General features: G+C 39.5%; 1 protein-coding gene across 1 annotated transcript in view; it reads right to left on the bottom strand.

The window, feature by feature from the left end:
* Positions 1 to 478: 478 nt before the first annotated feature.
* LOC101849737 (alpha-mannosidase 2) overlaps positions 479 to 19367 on the bottom strand; it is a 50649-nt gene continuing 31760 nt past the window's right edge. The window contains exons 11-22 of the mRNA XM_005089520.3: positions 17368 to 17547; positions 16150 to 16329; positions 14787 to 14949; positions 11415 to 11539; positions 10870 to 10966; positions 9545 to 9679; positions 9068 to 9179; positions 8443 to 8585; positions 6774 to 6918; positions 6029 to 6162; positions 5040 to 5330; positions 479 to 2810 (exon numbers count right to left, since the gene is read on the bottom strand). Coding sequence (XP_005089577.1) covers positions 2658 to 2810; positions 5040 to 5330; positions 6029 to 6162; positions 6774 to 6918; positions 8443 to 8585; positions 9068 to 9179; positions 9545 to 9679; positions 10870 to 10966; positions 11415 to 11539; positions 14787 to 14949; positions 16150 to 16329; positions 17368 to 17547 — 1858 coding nt within the window. The 3' untranslated portion in view covers positions 479 to 2657. The remainder of the gene's footprint in view (positions 2811 to 5039; positions 5331 to 6028; positions 6163 to 6773; positions 6919 to 8442; positions 8586 to 9067; positions 9180 to 9544; positions 9680 to 10869; positions 10967 to 11414; positions 11540 to 14786; positions 14950 to 16149; positions 16330 to 17367; positions 17548 to 19367) is intronic.

Genomic DNA, 19367 nt, shown 5'->3' with positions numbered 1-19367 from the left:
AGGACATGGAACAACGCCAAGAAGATAGGGAAAATGGGAAAGTGTTTGTTGGCAGTCTATACCCTGGCCCAGGGTGAATAAAGCGTTGATGAAAGACTCAACCAATTTCCCCTCTAATCATTTCTATCATCACAGGTCATGAAATAGAAACTTGATCATCCCCTTGTGCAGAATGAACACAGCTGCAAGAAACAGCCAAAATAATACATTTCATAATTCAGCACCCAAATATACGTCAAATACACTGAGATATTAGTGTCAAAGCCGTAATAATAATAATAATAATAATAATAATAATAATAATAATATAATAATAATAATAATAATAATAATAATAATGATGATAATGATAGTAATAGTTTGCCCGTCAATGTCTGACAATTTTATCTGCAGAGAAGAATATTCCTTAAGCGAAAAGATGGCTTGTGGCTTGTTTGACTTGTGCAAAGATTTGTTTTTTATTTTTCCTGTCATTTTATATGATAAGGTGTCGAGGGGAAATGTGATTATTGACGTGGGCCAGGAGTGAAAGTAATAAATTTTCTAAATATGAAGAGATACAACTAAAGACAATTTTCTAGGAATGTCCACAATATCTTTGTTATCTTTGTCGCCCCAACCATTTTATTTCTACAATTAGTACAATACGTTAGACTTGAGAACTGTGATCCATTCAACATATGCAGTCTATTCTAAAAATTAAATATTGCTGCACTTTGGTTTCAGTAGGACCAGATCTGGATTTAGAGTGGTAACATAAAAACTGACTCATGAGACAAAATTGTTCATGAATGTACTCCACAAACTGTCACAAAGAAGACACTTGCAAGCCCCCTATCCCCCCCCCTGTTTGTAAGCGTGTATACCGTTTGGCTCAACATGTACACCAAGAAGAACACACTCGACTTGCACGTTTGCCGGCTGAGTAGGGAATGACCCACCGGCTCACCAGTCCTTTAATCTCGTGCTGAACTCAGTGGTTACAAAAACATTCATCGGAAATGGTACGAAACACGAACAATGTACACATATCAACATCCCCCCTTCTTTAGCAAGAAGCATTATGTGCATTCCTTAAACGTAACATTTCAACACCTTATTAGTCAATTTGTTCAAAACCCTTTATAAGAAATATTCTTTATTATCAAGTTAAATTATTAGTAATTCTACTACTAATATTTGAGCGTTACCGACACAAAATAGAAAGCATAATATATATCTGACGAATCCCATTCCCAAGAAATTACTACTGATTTTACATAACTGTAAATCTTTTAAATCAAACAGCGATTTCTCCACATTGTATCCAATTTATACTAAAAGGTGATAGTCCATTTACATTTATATTCTAATAACACAAATCAAAACTTTCTGTTAATTGTCTTGTCAAAATCCTTTTCGATAACTTCTTCGGGTCTGGTCGTCTGCTCGTCAGTTCTCAGCGGTGATGAGTATGGAAAATTGTCTTTTAAAGAGTATGACTGATTTCTAAACAGAACTCTACTGTTCTGATGGGTGACTGGTGTCTGTGCATATGTGACTAAATGTTCAATTGTGTAGACATGTTGAGCCAAACGGTATACACGCTTACAAACATGGTGGCAGCGGTGGGATAAAGCATCTTGCTAAAGAAGGGGGGATGTTGATATGTGTACATTGTTCGTGTTTCGTACCATTTCCGATGAATGTTTTTGTAACCACTGAGTTCAGCACGAGATTAAAGGACTGGTGAGCCAGTGGGTCATTCCCTACTCAGCCGGCAAACGTGCAAGTCGAGTGTGTTCTTCTTGGTGTACATGTTGAGCCAAACGGTATACACGCTCACAAACACGCCCCCCCTCTCCTTTGGCAGTGCACAGGATGAGAATGTTAGCCAACATATCAAAAAGTGGGAAAGGACAAGCCAAATCATGACACATGGGAAAAGGACGGACTCAGGCAACAAATATTTTGCATAATGCCTATTTGAAGCTTATCTTACTAAAAGTAAAGCAGGAAGGGCCACCTTGAGCCGAAAGGCCAATTTGCCGGCACAACACATGCAGATTAGGTGTTAATAGTTAACTCAATGGTGACTGGCTACATCTTTACTCATGAATACACGTAAGTGACAGGCTACTCAACAGAGATACTACAAAATAATATTGGTGAGTGATAATAGGTAGTCCAAGCTCTGGATAACTCTGGACGTACATTTTTATAATAGATCGTGAAAGAAGCCCCATTCTCTTCATATAATCAACTTTCAATTTGGCCATTTGAAAAAGAAGTTGATATACTAAAGTGAATTTGTGACACTACCCTTGATTCCTCTGATTAGTCGCAATTTTTCCCAGCATAAGAGCTTCACTGTGTGGAAACTAGTCATGAATGAGTTTAGCATCATTGTGAATAATCATGTTGTTGTTGTTGTTATCGATCCAGCAACAGCTGGGCTCTCGCCCTTCTGTCCAATGCCATGTAGTGTGAATAATCATAAAACAAATGCTCACAGGGTATAGCTTTTTTCTCAGTCCCAGAGAGAAACTGCTGAAGTTTCTCTTCACAATTTCCCTTTCAATATGTTAAAACATTCTATTGTAGAGGAGGGCAGGGGTGCAGAGACAGATAAGGCAATAAAACCTCTGACACTCTGAAGGAGACAGAGAAATTCAGTCCTATTTAAATGTTACTTTAAAAGCTTTGATTTCCATGTCCTTTAATCCAGCTGCATACTGTTGAAGAATTTCCAATTCTTGTACACCAGTTAGCGTAGTCTGCTTCACAGATGATAGTTCCACACCCAAGAATTTGTCCAACAGAATGAACCGCTGGAAAAGCAATATAAAAAGAAAGTACAGAAAAAGTTCTTTAATCACCCTGATCAAATTTTATTAATAATGAGACAACATATAGAGATTACACATGTCTCTCCGTCTTTTTGTCTGTCCCACTGTCTGAATACAGTCAAACCCGTCTAAGACGGAATTGCAAGGGAGCCACAAAAAAATCGTCTTGGACATTTAACGTCTTGGACGGGGAAATTTAGAGGTGGAGGGGGGTTCCAGAGGCCTAGTTGGTGGGATCAAGGGTCGCCTGTCCGGTCAGCAAGGAGTGGTCAAAATTCCACACTTCCCAAATGTTATCCAAGCCTCTCTGATAATGGCATGGGTCAGTCTTACTCATCCATTACCACTAGTGTGTGCATCTCATAAGACCACTGTTTGACCAATTAAAAACAGAAATGATTGAACATCTCCTCTGTATCCACTCTTAGGCCCATCCATTGGCTTAGTAAGCAGAATGAATCAATGCCATCCCTACCATGCATATAACAATGATTCTAGAAACATTATTCTCTGCTGGCTGCACAATCAGGGCAGAAGGCATTGGCCAAAATCATTTCATACTTCTGGCTACCCAGGAAAGTTTCTGTGCTGGAGTGCCACTTAAGCACTTTCACAAGCACTGGTGAGGTTCACCCCCACACCACCCTGACCATCTGCCCCACTTAGGGTTACAGGGATGGGGTAACATCTGCCCCCAAGCCGCACCCTTGGCATCATGGCGTAAACGTTAGAGCCAAAGGAACAAAACTGGGCTGAGAGGGCAAAGCATTTTTTTCCCCGTCTTAGGTTAACACATTACACCCTAAGGGTCTGGACGGGAAGTCCATTGTTAGATCCTAAGCAAGGGGATGGAACCCACCTCCCGTGAATTCCAAAAATCCTGAAAAAATAAAAGTTAAAAGGAGTAATTAATGTAGTTTCAGAAAAATATAATTTTAGGTGTGCGCAAACTGTTGGAAATGTTCTAACTTTACTTCAATCGGGGTGTCCGACCCGTCACTCTCACTCTCAGCCTCGCGGTTGGGCCCTAGATCTAAATTCTAGATTTTCTGCGTCTGATCAATCTGAATCGCCCTAAACTCTTGCTACAACATTTTCATCAAAATCTGAGTCATCTGACATGTCATATGCTTGTTTTTGCTCAAATCCATCGTTATTTCCTTTTTCGAACTCAATTGTGTTGCTTTTCAACAAGTCGAGACACCTACGAAGTGTCGGTAACGCGATCGCACTTCTATCAGCTCTAATACTAAAACTACCGGCCCGAAAAATTTTGTTTCAGTATCAAACGAAAGATAAAACTTTTTGCAATATCTATGCAAACTAAAATCTCGGCCCCAGAGTCTTGTCAAGGCGAGACTTCATTTCTAAAGACACTTGGTCAGCGCGGGCGTAAGGGAATTCTCGGGCGGTCCCGGGCAAGTTATGGTGTAATGTGTTAAAAAAAAACAACCTCTGAAGTGAAGGAATTTCTTTTTCAGATTCTGTGTTGAGCACTCTTCCATTTCATAGGGGTAATTATAAAGGAATTTATCAAGGGGGAAACAGGGAGGTTCCGTACTCACAGGTTTCTGTTTTAGAGAGATTTCTTTTCAGACAGGTTCGACTGTATATGTATGTTCTATATACATAAAATGGTAGATCCTTCTCTAATCTTTTAACAAAAGATGAAGTAAATAGAAAAAAAATCAGGTATGAAAATAAATAAGCTGTCAGTTTTTATCTGCACCCCCTAAAGTGGCAGAGTAGCTCGAGTCTGGCATGGCAGTTTCCACCAGACTGGTGGCAAACAAAGACAGATAGTGTTGAGAGTAAATCAAACCCTTAAAATCAACAGGACATGTTTTTCTGACACCTTGAAAGCACAAGTCTGAGTCTATAGGTGCATCGCATACCAGCTTCCCGATAGGAAAGAATAGTGTGTGCACTAACCCACTGATAACAAGTTGCATATGTTAAAGATCCCTTGTAGCCCTAAAACCGATAAAAGTAGGTTTCGGCAGCCACCCTAGCAATATTCAAAATAGATTCCTACCAAAAGTAAAAACATCCAGCGGGCTCATATGACCTCAGGCAGTTGCAAGCACTGTAAAACACCTACCAAACAAAATGAAAAAGAAATGCAAAATAATAAAAACTATTAGATGTGTGCTATTAGATATGTGACCTGAATGCTTTAGTTCTTCATCGAAGCACTCACACACTCCTTACCTGCATATCACAGTCTGTGTAGACTTCTGTGTAGCTGCAGTCCAGCCCGGCTTTCTGCACAATCATGAGTGCGCTCTGCCCCTCCTCTACCTTCCCTTTCCTCGGCACGGGCAGACGCCTCAGGTTCAGCAGCTGGTACAGACAGGACCACTTCTCCGTCATAAAGTTGACCTCCGACTTGTATTTGAACTCGTATTTTTCTTCCCTGAGGGCGACTACTTGGACTGGGTTGTTCAGATGTGTGGACAGCAGGTGGGTCAGCAAGGATGGGTAACAGGCTGGACCCTTTGTCTGAGAGAAAAAAAGACAACACACAAAAGTTGTTTTACTTTGTTGGCGGACAGCAAATGACAGCTGAAATATGTAATAATGCACATTTTAAATACTTTATTTATTTTTGAGTTATATTTGTGGACAATGTGCAACTTTACCTGTTTGCTATTAAATACACTGTTGAGGAAAAAAAAAATTATTCGACGTATCAGTTTCTTAAGGGAAGTGATGGTTAAAAAAAGCACATTGCTGGATGCTTATGCAGTGATCTTGGTGAAACTTGTCTCTGAACATGAGAAATGACATGCATGGCTCAAACTGTTAATCCGAATCTTCCCTTAAAAAACACATGTGGCTTTAAGAGAGGCTATTGTTAAGTTACATTAATTTGCAGCTAGAAAACATGACAACAACAATAGGATAAGAGAAACACTGAAAAAATAAAGGCAGAAGACACAAAAGCACACACTACCCAACCGAAAAATCAGAAGAAAAGAGACACATTTACATATGAAAAAAACAAAATGAAGCAATGTTTGAAGAATCCTCCAGTCACAAACAAAACCCCCAACAGGTGGAATGAACAAAAATACAAAACTTGAACAAAATATATAATCAAACACTAAAGTCATCTCGCATAAAAACATATGCACAAACTGGCACACCACACACACATAAAACATGAACAACAGAGACAGTAATAGAATCATGGATACCTGCAGAGGGTTTTTTTTTTTTTCCGTGACCAGCATGAAACGACTCACAGCCTGCACATTGTCAGACACACCTTCATTGAGACCTCTCCAATCATCTTGCATGAGCCGACGGTCTAGGACTGCTTCCAGCCAACCTGCACATCACAAACAAATGAGCGAGTGAGTGCAGGAATAGATTAAAGAATGGATGGATTAATGAAGGAAAGTACACATTATTGAATGAATTACCCAATCCATTGCTAATAAAAAGAGAAAAGGCAATAGCAGGCATCGCTGTCTCACTCTGTTTTCACTTCAAACGAGTCTGTCCCTTGCCCTCCAAGTAAAACACCGCACCTCATTGCCTCATACATCTTCTTGATCAATTTCACGAACTTGTCAAGTATTCCGTAGTGGCCCATGAGCTTCCACACTGAGTCCCTATCTAGACTGTCAAATGAATAAAGTTTATTTTTTTAAAAACACACAAATTTGCGGACATTAAAAAAATACATAGAATTGCAGTGAAAAAACTGAACAAATTGAAAACTTTGAAGACCATAGGTCATAACAAAAACGAAAGTGACTATATGATAAGAGTGCCTAAATATAAAGAAAAAAAAAAGTATTTGCCTGCTGACATTGTAATATATAATATAATGAGCCAAAAATAGATTAAGACTGAAAAACAGAAAATTCACAATTTGGTAGATCAAAGCTCATATAAAACTTAAGTGGCCATATCGCAAAAGTGCTTGATACCCACCAGGTCTGAGAGAGGCTACAGCATGAGTCTCTGTGGTGAGCAATGACAACCGAGAGTGGTTTTCATCCTCTATGTAAGCTGCTGAAGTCACAGGATGGAAGTTTCCCTGAATCAGAAACTTGGAGCGCCACCGTTTTTTGTGCATCTGAACACAAAATTTTAAAAAATAAAATCTAATTTTGTAAAATTTTAAAGCATCACGGCTAAAAACTCAAAATTCTTTCAAACAAACTTATGAGAAAGAATAAACAGATCAATCAGAGACGCAGAGGATGATCATAGACACAAAGTCAGAGGAACAGCATATCAAGTGTAAGCATTACAAGTGGACACTAAAAGGAGAAAGTTCATAAACTCAGCAATAATAATAATAATAATAAATTGCATTTATATAGCGCATTTCCACAAAGAAATGCTCAATGCGCTGTACAATAATACAAAGAACACTCTCTCACTCTGTCTCTGTCTGTCTGTCTGTCTCTCTCTCTCTTCCTCACCCTCTCTCTCTATCTCTCTCTCTCCAGTACATCCTTGAGTAAAGACAATCCCACATAACTTACCTAGACACCCTCGTACACATTGATGACATCACAGTCATAAATTGTTACAGAAGAGAACAGCATGAATAAATGATACTGAGAGAACATAATAGATACTGACAGAACATAATAATGGGAATGTCGGAAATTACAGATTGAAGCTGAACTGATACAAATGCGTTTTAAGTGCTGATTTGAACTTTGCTTAAGTGGTAGACTCCCGTAGATGAGCTGGCAAAGCGTTCCACAGGGAGGGGGCGTGGTGTGAAAAAGCTCTCCCTCCGAGTCTCTGACTTTAGCTTCGGACAGGTCTTAAAAGTCTTTTCTTCGCCAATCTTAAAGGCCGAGATGGTATATACTCGATGACCATGTCACAAAGATATGATGGTGCAATGCTGTTGACGCACTTAAAACAAAGAACAATTATTTTGTACTGAATTCCTGCTTTCACTGGGAGCCACTGTAGTTGAATTAGCATTGGTGTCACATGCTCTTTGAGAGATTTCTTTAAAATTATGAGAGCAGCTTGGTTCTGGAGTCGCTGTAACCTATTTAACGTTTCAGTGGGAAGGTTTCCAAACAAAGAATTGCAGTAGTCTAGGCGTGCAAGGACAAAAAGAGATGAGGGTTCCGATGGAATCAACACTAAGATATATTGACATTTGTCCTATTCTGCGTAGTTCTAAATAAATTACTTTACATAAATGGTTTATATGAAGTACAATAGCCACCATAAGATCAAGTGAAAAAAGTGTCGAAAATGCACCAGGCAAACACTCATGCACAAAGAAATATTGTTAAATCTTGATTCAATCAAATCAGAACTTTAAGTTGCACGGTAAATCATAACTGCCTAAAAATACCTCTATTTCTATATTATTTGATGTGGGTTTTCTTTTTAAGCTCGCCTGCTAGTTTACGGTTATCTTGAAATTAGAAATGCATTTAACAATCCATTAAAGGACATATTTGCATTCTTCATTCCTTTTAAACTCAAAGGTAAAAAAAAAGTAACAGCAAATATTCTACTTCATCTTTACAAGCATGTCCAGACACAGACACATCTCATTATATCGGAATATTTATTAATCTCGCAGCACAATATTATTAACTCTTACGGTCCACTGTACCTGGAACCCATTGAGGTCAACACAAACAGAGGTGTCAGGGGAAAGGACGTCTGACTCCACCCTCATCACCAGCTCTTTGTTGTCATACAAGGGTGGGGTCAGGTACACAGTGTTGTACAGATGGACGCCTGATGCCACAGGACCTGATATAACAAAACAAAATTTTTTTAATACATGAAAACGTAAACGTTTAAGTAGATATAAATAAATGATTTCAACAAATCAATAACAAACAACCCTGGTTAAGTTTAGTCCAAAGAAAGTTTAAAGCTAAAATGACATACACAAGCTAATTCAAAGGATTGGTAGATCTCAGTCTTTATTTGGTATGCCCTGTTTCACTTGACAAGGTATACATCTTTTCAAAAGACTTACAGCACTTATGTGTTAGCTCACTATTTTATGACAGGAGCAAATGGTATGATTTTATCATCCCTGAACCCACAGGAAGGCGTAAGCAAAGACGAGAGGTTGAAAGGAAATTTTGGGGTGGAAAGGTGGAGCCGGACAGTGGACGGGGGAGGTGAAGTACAGGACAAAAAAATTACCCGCCGAGTCATGATTTAGACCAGAAGTACCATAATTTTAAAATGAGCTGGTAACCCTGAAACATTCAAGAACTTACCCGAAACGTTATAGAGAACAGCTCTGTGCACAACACCAGGCAGTTTGGTGATGACAGAAGACATGACAGGTCCGTGCAACACAACCATGGGCGGATACATCGAGTCCAGGCTCTGAAGAAACCCACAGAAGTAATGTTTGTACAATAATGCTAAGTCTCAAAGAGAAGTGAGTTTTAATTTGTTTTAGTAATAACATTTGTACAATGATTGAAAGCCTCACTGAGAAGTGAATTTGACTTTGTTTTTGTACGAGTTTTACGGCACTTGCAACACAATTAGATCATTTAGGTGCCTATGATTAGAGGTGTTGCAAGAGAGTAACAAACACTGAGAAATCTTTAATTCCAAAAATAGCACTTATATAAGACTAATATTGACCTTACTGTTGAATATAGGCTACTCAGAAATACAAACTCAGTCCAGTCTAAAAAGACAATTTATCAAAATAAATGCAATCCAGTCAAATCAAATTTTACCCGAGCTTGTCCATCAGGCATGAAAATGTAGGCTCCACTCTTGTCTCTGAAAGGATTGGACCAAGATCCTGTGCCATAAGTCACAAACTTGATGGCTGTCTTATGAATCACGTCATCCAGCTTGCGATGTGTGTACTAGGAAAGACACAAGGTTTGCAGTTTGTACATTTAGCACATACATACATACATACATACATACATACATACATACATACATACATAAATACATACATACGCACGCATGCACGCACGCACGCACACATAATACATACATAGATACATACATACACACACACATACACACACACATACATACATACATAATAAAATAATAATAATAATAGATAGCATTTGTATAGCGCATATCCCCACTCAGCAGCAGGCTCTATTACATACACACACACACACACACACACACACACACACACACACACACACACACACACACACACACACACACACACACACAGACATACATACATACATACATACATACATACATATATACATACATACATACATACATGCATGCATGCATGCATGCATACAGAGACACAGAGAGAGAGAGAGAGAGAGAGAGAGAGAGAGAGAGAGAGAGAGAGAGAGAGAGAGAGAGAGAGAGAGAGAGAGAGAGAGAGAGAGGGAGAGAGAGGGAGAGAGAGGGAGAGAGAGAGAGACAGAGAGAGAGAGACAGAGAGAGAGAGAGAGAGAGAGACAAAGATAGAGAGGAAAGACAGACACAAAGAGAGAGACAGACACAGAGAGAGAGACAATGAGAGAGAGAGAGGAACAGAGACAGAGAGAGACACACACCGAGATTGAAGGAGAGAGAGAGAGAGAGAGAGAGAGAGAGAGAGAAAGAGAGAGAGAGAGAAAGAGAGAGAGAGAAAGAAAGAGACATTTATTGATCTATGTTTTACAAATACAAGCATAGCCTTTTGTCAATAACATAATAACAATTTCGAACAGTAGCATGCCAAAGCTGATCACCGAGACAGAGTCCTCTTCTGGACCTAGGGTCATATATCTGGCTTAAAGACACGACATCTCAGTGACAGCTTTCCTGAAAGCCATTACACTCACTTCAACTTGAATACCGGCACTCTTTACCTCTCAACATCGCAGCTTTTAAAATTCTTCACATAAGCTGTTTCTAGTAATCAGTTTTGAAATTGCACGCTCACCGATTCTTATTTCTAAAATCAAAATTTACCAAAAGATAATGGGCCAGCTCACTATAATTTTTTAAAATAAACTTTAGCCGTTCAGACATTCACTATTACATTTTAAAAAGTGTTCTCAGAGCTCTGGAAAAGGCAACAGACCTGTAAAGTGCCAGTGCAGGAAGAAAATGTGGTTCGCAGAAGCAAATTCTCAATTTCAATCGTCTCAACAGTTGAACTTTTGGCTTTGAAATCTTCTCTGGAAAAAACAAAAAAACCCAACAAACCATTTAATACAAAAAAATCCAAGTGGGATTTGAAAAAAACTTCTTGATAAGATTTAACATGTACAAGACATATAATAATGCCATTTTATCATGATGAAGCAAATACTATGTCTCAATTTCACTGCTGCTTTGCCTGTCATCTTTTCTGTCATTTTACAGAGTCACTATTACTCCAAAAATGAGCAACACCAAAATTTTTCTCACTCTATAAAACAGGGACATTCGAGGTTACTTATTTTCCTCGCAGCAGTGATGAAATGTACTTTTCTTCTTTAATGAGGAAATTACTTTTTAAAAATTGTTATATTAACCCTATAAGTTGCTTTCATAAAAGAAGAAGCATATCTTTCATAAAACATAAAATTTGCAGGTTTATTCACACTCCTAAGTTCTATACAATGCCCAGGAAAATTTTCTTACACAAACATTACAGGCTCCAGTTGCTTCCCAAACAGAGTAACTGACACGTATTTGCCATGCGAGTGGCTCTCAGACACCACGTACAGCTTCACGGACAAAGCCTGGAGGTCTGCTTCGAACACCACCTGAACAATACAAGACACAGCAGATGTAATAATAATGATAATGCAGAAAATGTCTATAGTGCCAAATCTCACACAACACAACTCTAAACACCTTACAATACCTTTGTCTTAACACAAAAGACATGTGCATGAACGTGCATATATACACTCTTTAAATTAACAGCAACACATTAGCAGACATTCAAGTTATCACAGTGCAATCAATGACAATATGAACATCACATTAAGAACATAAGAGTACTATGAATTTGAAGGACTAACTAATAAATATTAAAATACAGTACAGCATTGCTTTAAATACTATAAAGTAGGTCATAGATATCATCAATTAAAAAATTAAAGCGCACTGGAAACATAACACATTCTTTTGACAAATTTTAACGTTTTTTTCTGATCCATCCCTATTTCCTACTATACTCAGTCCATTGCCACATTTTCACCACAAAGACACTTCCACCATTTCCTACATGGTTTGAGACACCCGTTTCCCCTCCTGAAAACTATTCACTCTAGGAAATCTAAAGAGTCTTCAGAAAATGTTTTATTGTTTTAGTAAGAGTTTTATGGCACTTGCATCACAATAAGATCACATAAGTCCAAAAGATTAGAGATGTCAAAAAAAAGAAGGAGGAGAGATAAGGATGATAGATGTTTCATTGGAAAACAAGAGCAAACCACACCAGAGTAGGCTACCCGCCAACCACCCAGGCCTTAAGATCAAAGTCTAATGAATTAACCAGTGTTCAAATAATGCAGATTCTTCTTTTTGAAGATAATCATTTTTAAAAGAATTCAGTTTCCGTACCATCTTAAGGGTAAATAGTTTCCAGACTCACAGATTGGAAATCCTTCCTTTTTCTCCTGGTTTAGCCATTTCTTCAGACATTATTCAGGGCATTGAAGGTTGCAGAAACCTTTGTAACTCTGTCCTCAATTTCCACAAGAAAATTATTATCTGTCAGCAGTCACTTTTACTCCCCAGGTACCCTACACAACCCTTTTAGTTTTTTTCCAGGGCTTTTTCTGCTGAGCTGAATGTTTTTCTCTTTAACACAAAATTTATTGATGTGGTGTTTGTTGTGCTGATAAAAAGATCTAGTTTGCTAGCTTTCCTCAGCAGTGTGTCTGAGGTATTACAGTGGAGTCCACTTATAACGAGTCCTGAAACAACGAGAAGTCTGTTATTAAGACATTATTCTAAAACCCCGTTTTTTTCCTTCTTTATCTTTGTAAATAAAATACTGCTATATTGCAATCAGACAAACACGGGAGTTGGTTATAGCGGAATATTGCTGCTGCTGTGCACAGCGCATAGGCCATTTATACATAATGTAAAACCTCGGCAGTTGAGAAACTTGGTGATCTAGCGAAACCTAGGACCTTACATCAACTCCTTGAGCGAAACAAAGAATGGGAGAGCCCACGTTTGCCAACAATGAAGGCCAGAGCGAATGAGTGGGGAGGGTGTGGTATGCGCAGACAAGCAGAACGCATTGCATGATAGGCCAGCCTAGTATAAATTTCTACCCAGGCCCTCACTTCTCCGATGCGGGGATGGAGAGGTCACAATGCTGTGATGGATGGAGTGAACGTGTATGTAACGTGCGCAAGCAGACGAAACACACCACAGGGTGTTGTGGGGTGTGGGACAACACAGCGGGCGAGTTAGCCCAGAGCGCATTCTTTCTGATCGCCAACGCCGTGCTGTCAACATCGCTAGCGCTAGGGAAAGAAACCCGATTCGATTTTTGATCAAGTAAGACCAAGATGCGCAGACAAGCAGAACGCATTGCATGATAGGCCAGCCTAGTTTAAATTTCTACCCAGGCCCTCACTTTTCCGATGCGGGGATGGAGAGGTCACAATGCTGTGATGGATGGAGTGAACGTGTATGTAACGTGCGCAAGCAGACGAAACACACCACAGGGTGTTGTGGGGTGTGGGACAACACAGCGGGCGAGTTAGCCCAGAGCGCATTCTTTCTGATCGCCAACGCCGTGCTGTCAACATCGCTAGCGCTAGGGAAAGAAACCCGATTCGATTTTTGATCAAGTAAGACCAAGATGCGCAGACAAGCAGAACGCATTGCATGATAGGCCAGCCTAGTTTAAATTTCTACCCAGGCCCTCACTTTTCCGATGCGGGGATGGAGAGGTCACAATGCTGTGATGGATGGAGTGAACGTGTATGTAACGTGCGCAAGCAGACGAAACACACCACAGGGTGTTGTGGGGTGTGGGACAACACAGCGGGCGAGTTAGCCCAGAGCGCATTCTTTCTGATCGCCAACGCCGTGCTGTCAACATCGCTAGCGCTAGGGAAAGAAACCCGATTCGATTTTTGATCAAGTAAGACCAAGAGGTCATGTTGAACAATTTCATCATCAGGGGAGATAACAAAAAGAAATAAACAGAACACCAAACTCATAGCTACTTTATTATTTCCATTTATTACTGGATTCCTTATAACGAGAATCCTGGTATAACGGACATTTCGCACCGGTCCCCTCACTCTCGTTATAACAGGATTCCACTGTACACGGAAATGTGCATGCATAAGTAATATCAAAGTCTGTTAAGAAATATCCCTGTGCACACTTCACATCACTGTTCAGATTGAGGGTGAAATAAAACATTTTTTAACCCTTTTGTTGCCAGGGTATATACGTTCCTACTATCAGCACTTATTTTCAACTGAGCTCGTTTCAGCAGTCTAATGTCTCAGTGTTGATGGACGCGCGGTCTTGATCTAGCGCACTCGTGACTTATTTCGGACACCGGGTCTTCGATTGTTTCACTTTCCTCACTTTTCTTATTCCCCATTTCCTCTCATCCTACTCATAATTTCGAATAACCTGCAAATCCAAGTCAAAAAATAAATTTATTTGCTCTTTTAGAGTCATTTCAATGTTTATGTTTTACGAGGGCACACTGCCGCCGGCAAGCCTAGATCTATGTTTATCGATTGCTTGCAAGAAATACAAGCATATTTGGTACCCATACACGCATCTTTTATTTCCGCATACGAATCTACGCAGTGCTTGTGGCTAAAAATCCGTACAGAAAATTTAGAGCCAGGTTATTAGCATGACGTACATGTAATGTCATATTGGCAACCAGGAGTGGCAAATTTTGCCAACTTCCGTGACGTGCATGGTATGGCAGAGTGCTAAAAATTACGCATTTTCATGACATACCAGGTACGTCATAAGGCAACAGAGGGGTTAAAATAGAAAAAGATCACTTACATCATAGAGGCCGAGCACGGGTTTCAAATTCTCATCTAGAACTGGGTTGATCTGGTACGCCACCAAACCTCCACCCTTGGTCTTGACTGCGGATGGACTGGATGTTCGCACGGTTACCACAGATTTCCACTGAATGGTTAGAGGATTTGTCACCAAAACAAACCTGACAAGATATCAGACTTGTGATTCACAATTGGAAAAACAAAACGAATAAAAGTTATTACTGTTTTATTAGTTTTCATAAAAATTTTACGACACTTACAACACAAATAGGTCATATAGGTGTCAAAATTAAAGGTTTAACTACAAAGTTGCATACAAATAAAAGGAAGAGGGATAAGGATGACAGACGTTTGATGGAAAAGATAGAGCAATTCACACCAGAGCACCAGTCAGCCATTTATTTACCTGTTTTGAAAAGATTTAGTTTAAAAACTATTGAACAAAACAAGACAACTGAAAAAAAAAACTATTATGAAGAAAGAGCAAGATACAGAACTAAATAGAATGTAAACAATGAAAAAAGACACTCCAACCTAGCACACAATAAAATATAACTAACTTGACAGAGTGAGCTGTTAATCGAGATGCTGACATCAAAACAAAAAATATGAACAATATATATATGGAATAAGACATCAAGTCAGACTTCCAACCTAATGTTCTATTGAAAACGCAGGTTCACTTTAGTCAATAGAGGGATTTGATTCTGTGTGGCATGTGTGAGTGCAATGTTATAGGCAAGTTCCTTGTGAGCTTTGAGCTTAATGCACATTTTTGTATAGAATTTGTGGAGGTTGTTTGCCCTTACAGTGATATTCACATCCTCTACAAACTAATAAACATCACACTAAACCTCAACACCTTGAATATTTCCATATTTTTCTTAGATATTTGTACGGAGTCAAATTTTTATTAACACTTGGCCTTTCATAACAATTTCAAATGTGATTATTTATGTATTTGAAGAAGTTTTAACCCTCATCAACACAAATTAAATCATTAGGGAGGCAGGATTCAACTCTTCCTGTCAAGGCCAACTTGGGCGACAGGGATACAATGTCCGAGCAGATAGACGAAAGGAACTACTCAGTAAAAATTCTCCCCCATTCAGGAGCGAATTCATGTGTTCTGTGTGTAAATGCCAAGCGCCTTGCTGCTACACCACAGACACCAGTATAGTAATCATAAGACTTTTTCCAAATATATGGCAATCGCAAGAATAATAAGTAACTTTTTTGGACCCACTTTATAGGTTCAGTAAACAAAATTACAGAGGCATTTTTCCCACAACACCAACAACATGTGAATTGCTATGGGCAACTGTTCTAAGAAAAAGAACAAACCCTGCTGCAGTGCTTACCATTTGCCATCAACATAATTTGCTTTCAGAGAGGGGGGAGTGACAAAGTCGGACCACTCCTCAGCCATGGTTAGAGACACATTGCCAACCGCTCTTTTGGCATCCTTCTGACCCTCGGCAACAGAGAGGAACATGAGCTTCTTCAGGATGTCATCTATCACAATGGATGCCCCGTGTAATCTGTGAAGACATAGTGTGGGTATAGAGAAGCACTTCAATACCACAGTGGAAACTTTAAGCAGGGAAAAAGTAAGATAGACACAGAAATAAAACTGTTATATAACGCGGTGGAATCAGGTGCTCATCAACTTTTGGGCATATGGAGTTATTGGTATAACCTTAGAGCCTGTTCTTTTGCCTTGATTTGGATTTATAAAAACCAACTTTAAAAAATAGAAGTCCAGATATCTGCAATTAAAAAAAGGTGGAGTTGCCTGATGTCACAAGTAAAATAAGATAGAAAATGGCTGCCAAAGTTTGATGACTTCCAAAGTCAGAGGCCCTTGGAAACTGCAAATTAAAATTTTTAATGCGATTTTGACCAACAATTTCCAAAATAATCCACACAGAAATGTAATTTTAAATCGACAAATAAGGTATTGAACTTGAAAAAAATTTTTGGTTAAAATTGCCAAACAGGTGGGAAAATGCTGGTGTCTTCAATTTTTATTATTTTGACAAGTGCCTGATTTCATCACAATGCCTCACAATTATATGAAATATGACCAGTTGCAATTAAAAGACATACCATAAACTTCTTCCTCTTCTGTCTCTTTACATTGTTAGCCTGATCGTCAATCTTTACTGCTTTGTAAACTTGATCCTTTGAACACTGCAGGGTATCTAATAGGCTGGATTCTGATTTAACATCTATCTCTGATAGGACCCGGCCAAATGAGTGGAGAGCATTAAAAACTACATAAAACAACAAAAGTTCATAATGCCCTACTTGGAATTCAAACCACAGCCATCTTCCCCACAGTCCAGAATAATACTAACCGGGCTAACAGTGCATCCCTTTATTGCTTTAAAATATTTAATCTCAAAACAAGCTGCAAAAATGATTTTGTACTGATTTGATTCAAGCTTTCTTTCAAGAACATACAGATCATGAATCACATTGCCAGCTTTTTTTTACAAAAGTCATTTTCGGATATAATACGTTTTACCACAAAGCCCTCCGTGCAAAATTTCAAGCAAAGAAGAAAAATCACTTACTTAGAAGCGTAATCCTTGACCACATATCTTTTGCTGGTCCCAGTGATTGCGTCGTGATGCTGGAAGAGAGCCAAGGCTTGGCGAGCCTGTGGCAAAGACTCTTCTAGTGTCATCAGATACCGGCAATAGTGACTGGTCGTATCGCCAGCACACAACAGAGTCAGCAGAATGTCTGTGATTCTGAAATTTGCCCACATACAATTGCATTACAAAAAAATACAAAATAATAAAGCCAGGGTTCCTGCCATGAACTTCCCACCAAATTCAAGGAGATTTCAAGGAGGTTTCAAGGAGGTTTCAAGGAGAAAATTTTAAAATTCAAGGAGATTTGGTCAAGAAATTCATGACAAAAGCCTATTTTCGAAGGTCTACACTTGTCCGAAAAGAATCATATATCATAGTTTCGATTTCCCTACAAAAACTGTTCGCAGGGTGACTGCGAACCCCCGGCTTCTCAATTTTCCGGTGGGGTGGGGGGGGGGGGGGCCCTCATCCATTCTCCAGGGGCATGTTACATAACAATGACAGTACATGCTTCATTTATATAATATTTATTAATATATACACAGAATGGTGCGCACGCACACATGTAGGTACATTCCAGTCAGCAACATGTCAGTGTGGCACTGAGATACTGTGACTTAGGTATTTCAGTCAGTTCTTACTTATTTATATTTTCCCAGCATCATATTCCCCTATATAAACTATATAAATATGAATCTAGCTTTGAGCCTGAGAAAAGGCCTAGAACCAGAATATCCACTGTCAAGAACCAGTTGGGGTGTCAAGGTTTATACAATAAACGTAAAAGATAAAAATTATTACTCAAACTAAAAATAGAGTAATAACATGAATGTCTCAAGTAGACCTATTCAGTGTGAGAGGTGTAAAAACTGGGAGGGCAAGACGCAGTGACTCTGAAAATCTGCAAATCTTGAACAGAAAGCTCAAATATAGAATACAATACAAACAGTAGTCTCCGCCTAAGATCCCGGTGCTCGGGAGCCAAGAAATGCGGGATCTTAACCGACGAACCCAGGGAAGAATCTATGGTGACCCATGTTAAGGCTCACAATCGGTAAAATGGTCTCCCTCCACTCTAAAATGAAACTGACGTGACCCCTTGGTGGGTTTATGACATAAGGTGAGCAAAGAGTGGTTACCCTTGATGACCTAACACAGTGCACAGTGGCATGAGGCGTGCCATTTTCACGAATTATCCTATCATGAGTCTCAAGATCTATGCTTATCCAGCTGCCCCTCCCCTTTACCTGTCGAAAATTTATAGCTTGCCATCTCTGACCGAGTCCCCCCCCCCCCAACCGCCTTTGTCGTTACACACCATTACGTTGTGAACACACCAATTAAAATTCAGTCTGTCTCGCAAATTCGGGAGTAGAGACAACTACTGCTGCAATGGTCGGGGAAGAGTTCACGATTCGATGTGATCCCGCCTGGAGCGAACGTATAGGCCCTACCCACCCAGCGAGTGGTGCAAGTTTAGGGGGAGAGCTCAGGTGTGAGTGTGATGCGTGGGGAAAACAAACGTGTCGGTCAGTTCACACCTCGGTGTGATCCCGTCTGGGCCAAACATTGTATCGCTTCATCGAGTTCTACAACGTGTATGTGATCACAATCACGATAGTGGCTGATCTTTGACGCGACGGACAGTTTATTGATCTCAACTTTTCCCCCTTGGTTGATCGGCTGTGCCCGCCCGAGTTTTTGTTCCGCAAATTATAATCTGAAATGCGGGATCTTAGCTGAATGTAGACCTTTTTAAGAGTGAATCAGAGCGGGATCTTAGGGGTGACTTTTGTATAGTAAAAATTCTGTTTTCTTAAAACAGCGGGATCTTAAGCGAACCGGGATCGTAAGCGGTGGGATCTTAGGCGGAGACTACTGTACATATAATTTACTATCACCTACCCAATTAAACGGGAACCCTTTAGTTACAAACACACGGCTTACAAGGTTTGAGTATGACAGATCCCGATTCC

Source organism: Aplysia californica, unplaced genomic scaffold, assembly GCF_000002075.1.
Source record: "Aplysia californica isolate F4 #8 unplaced genomic scaffold, AplCal3.0 scaffold00006, whole genome shotgun sequence".
Taxonomy (NCBI): domain Eukaryota; kingdom Metazoa; phylum Mollusca; class Gastropoda; order Aplysiida; family Aplysiidae; genus Aplysia; species Aplysia californica.
This window is presented reverse-complemented; position numbering and strand designations above follow the sequence as displayed.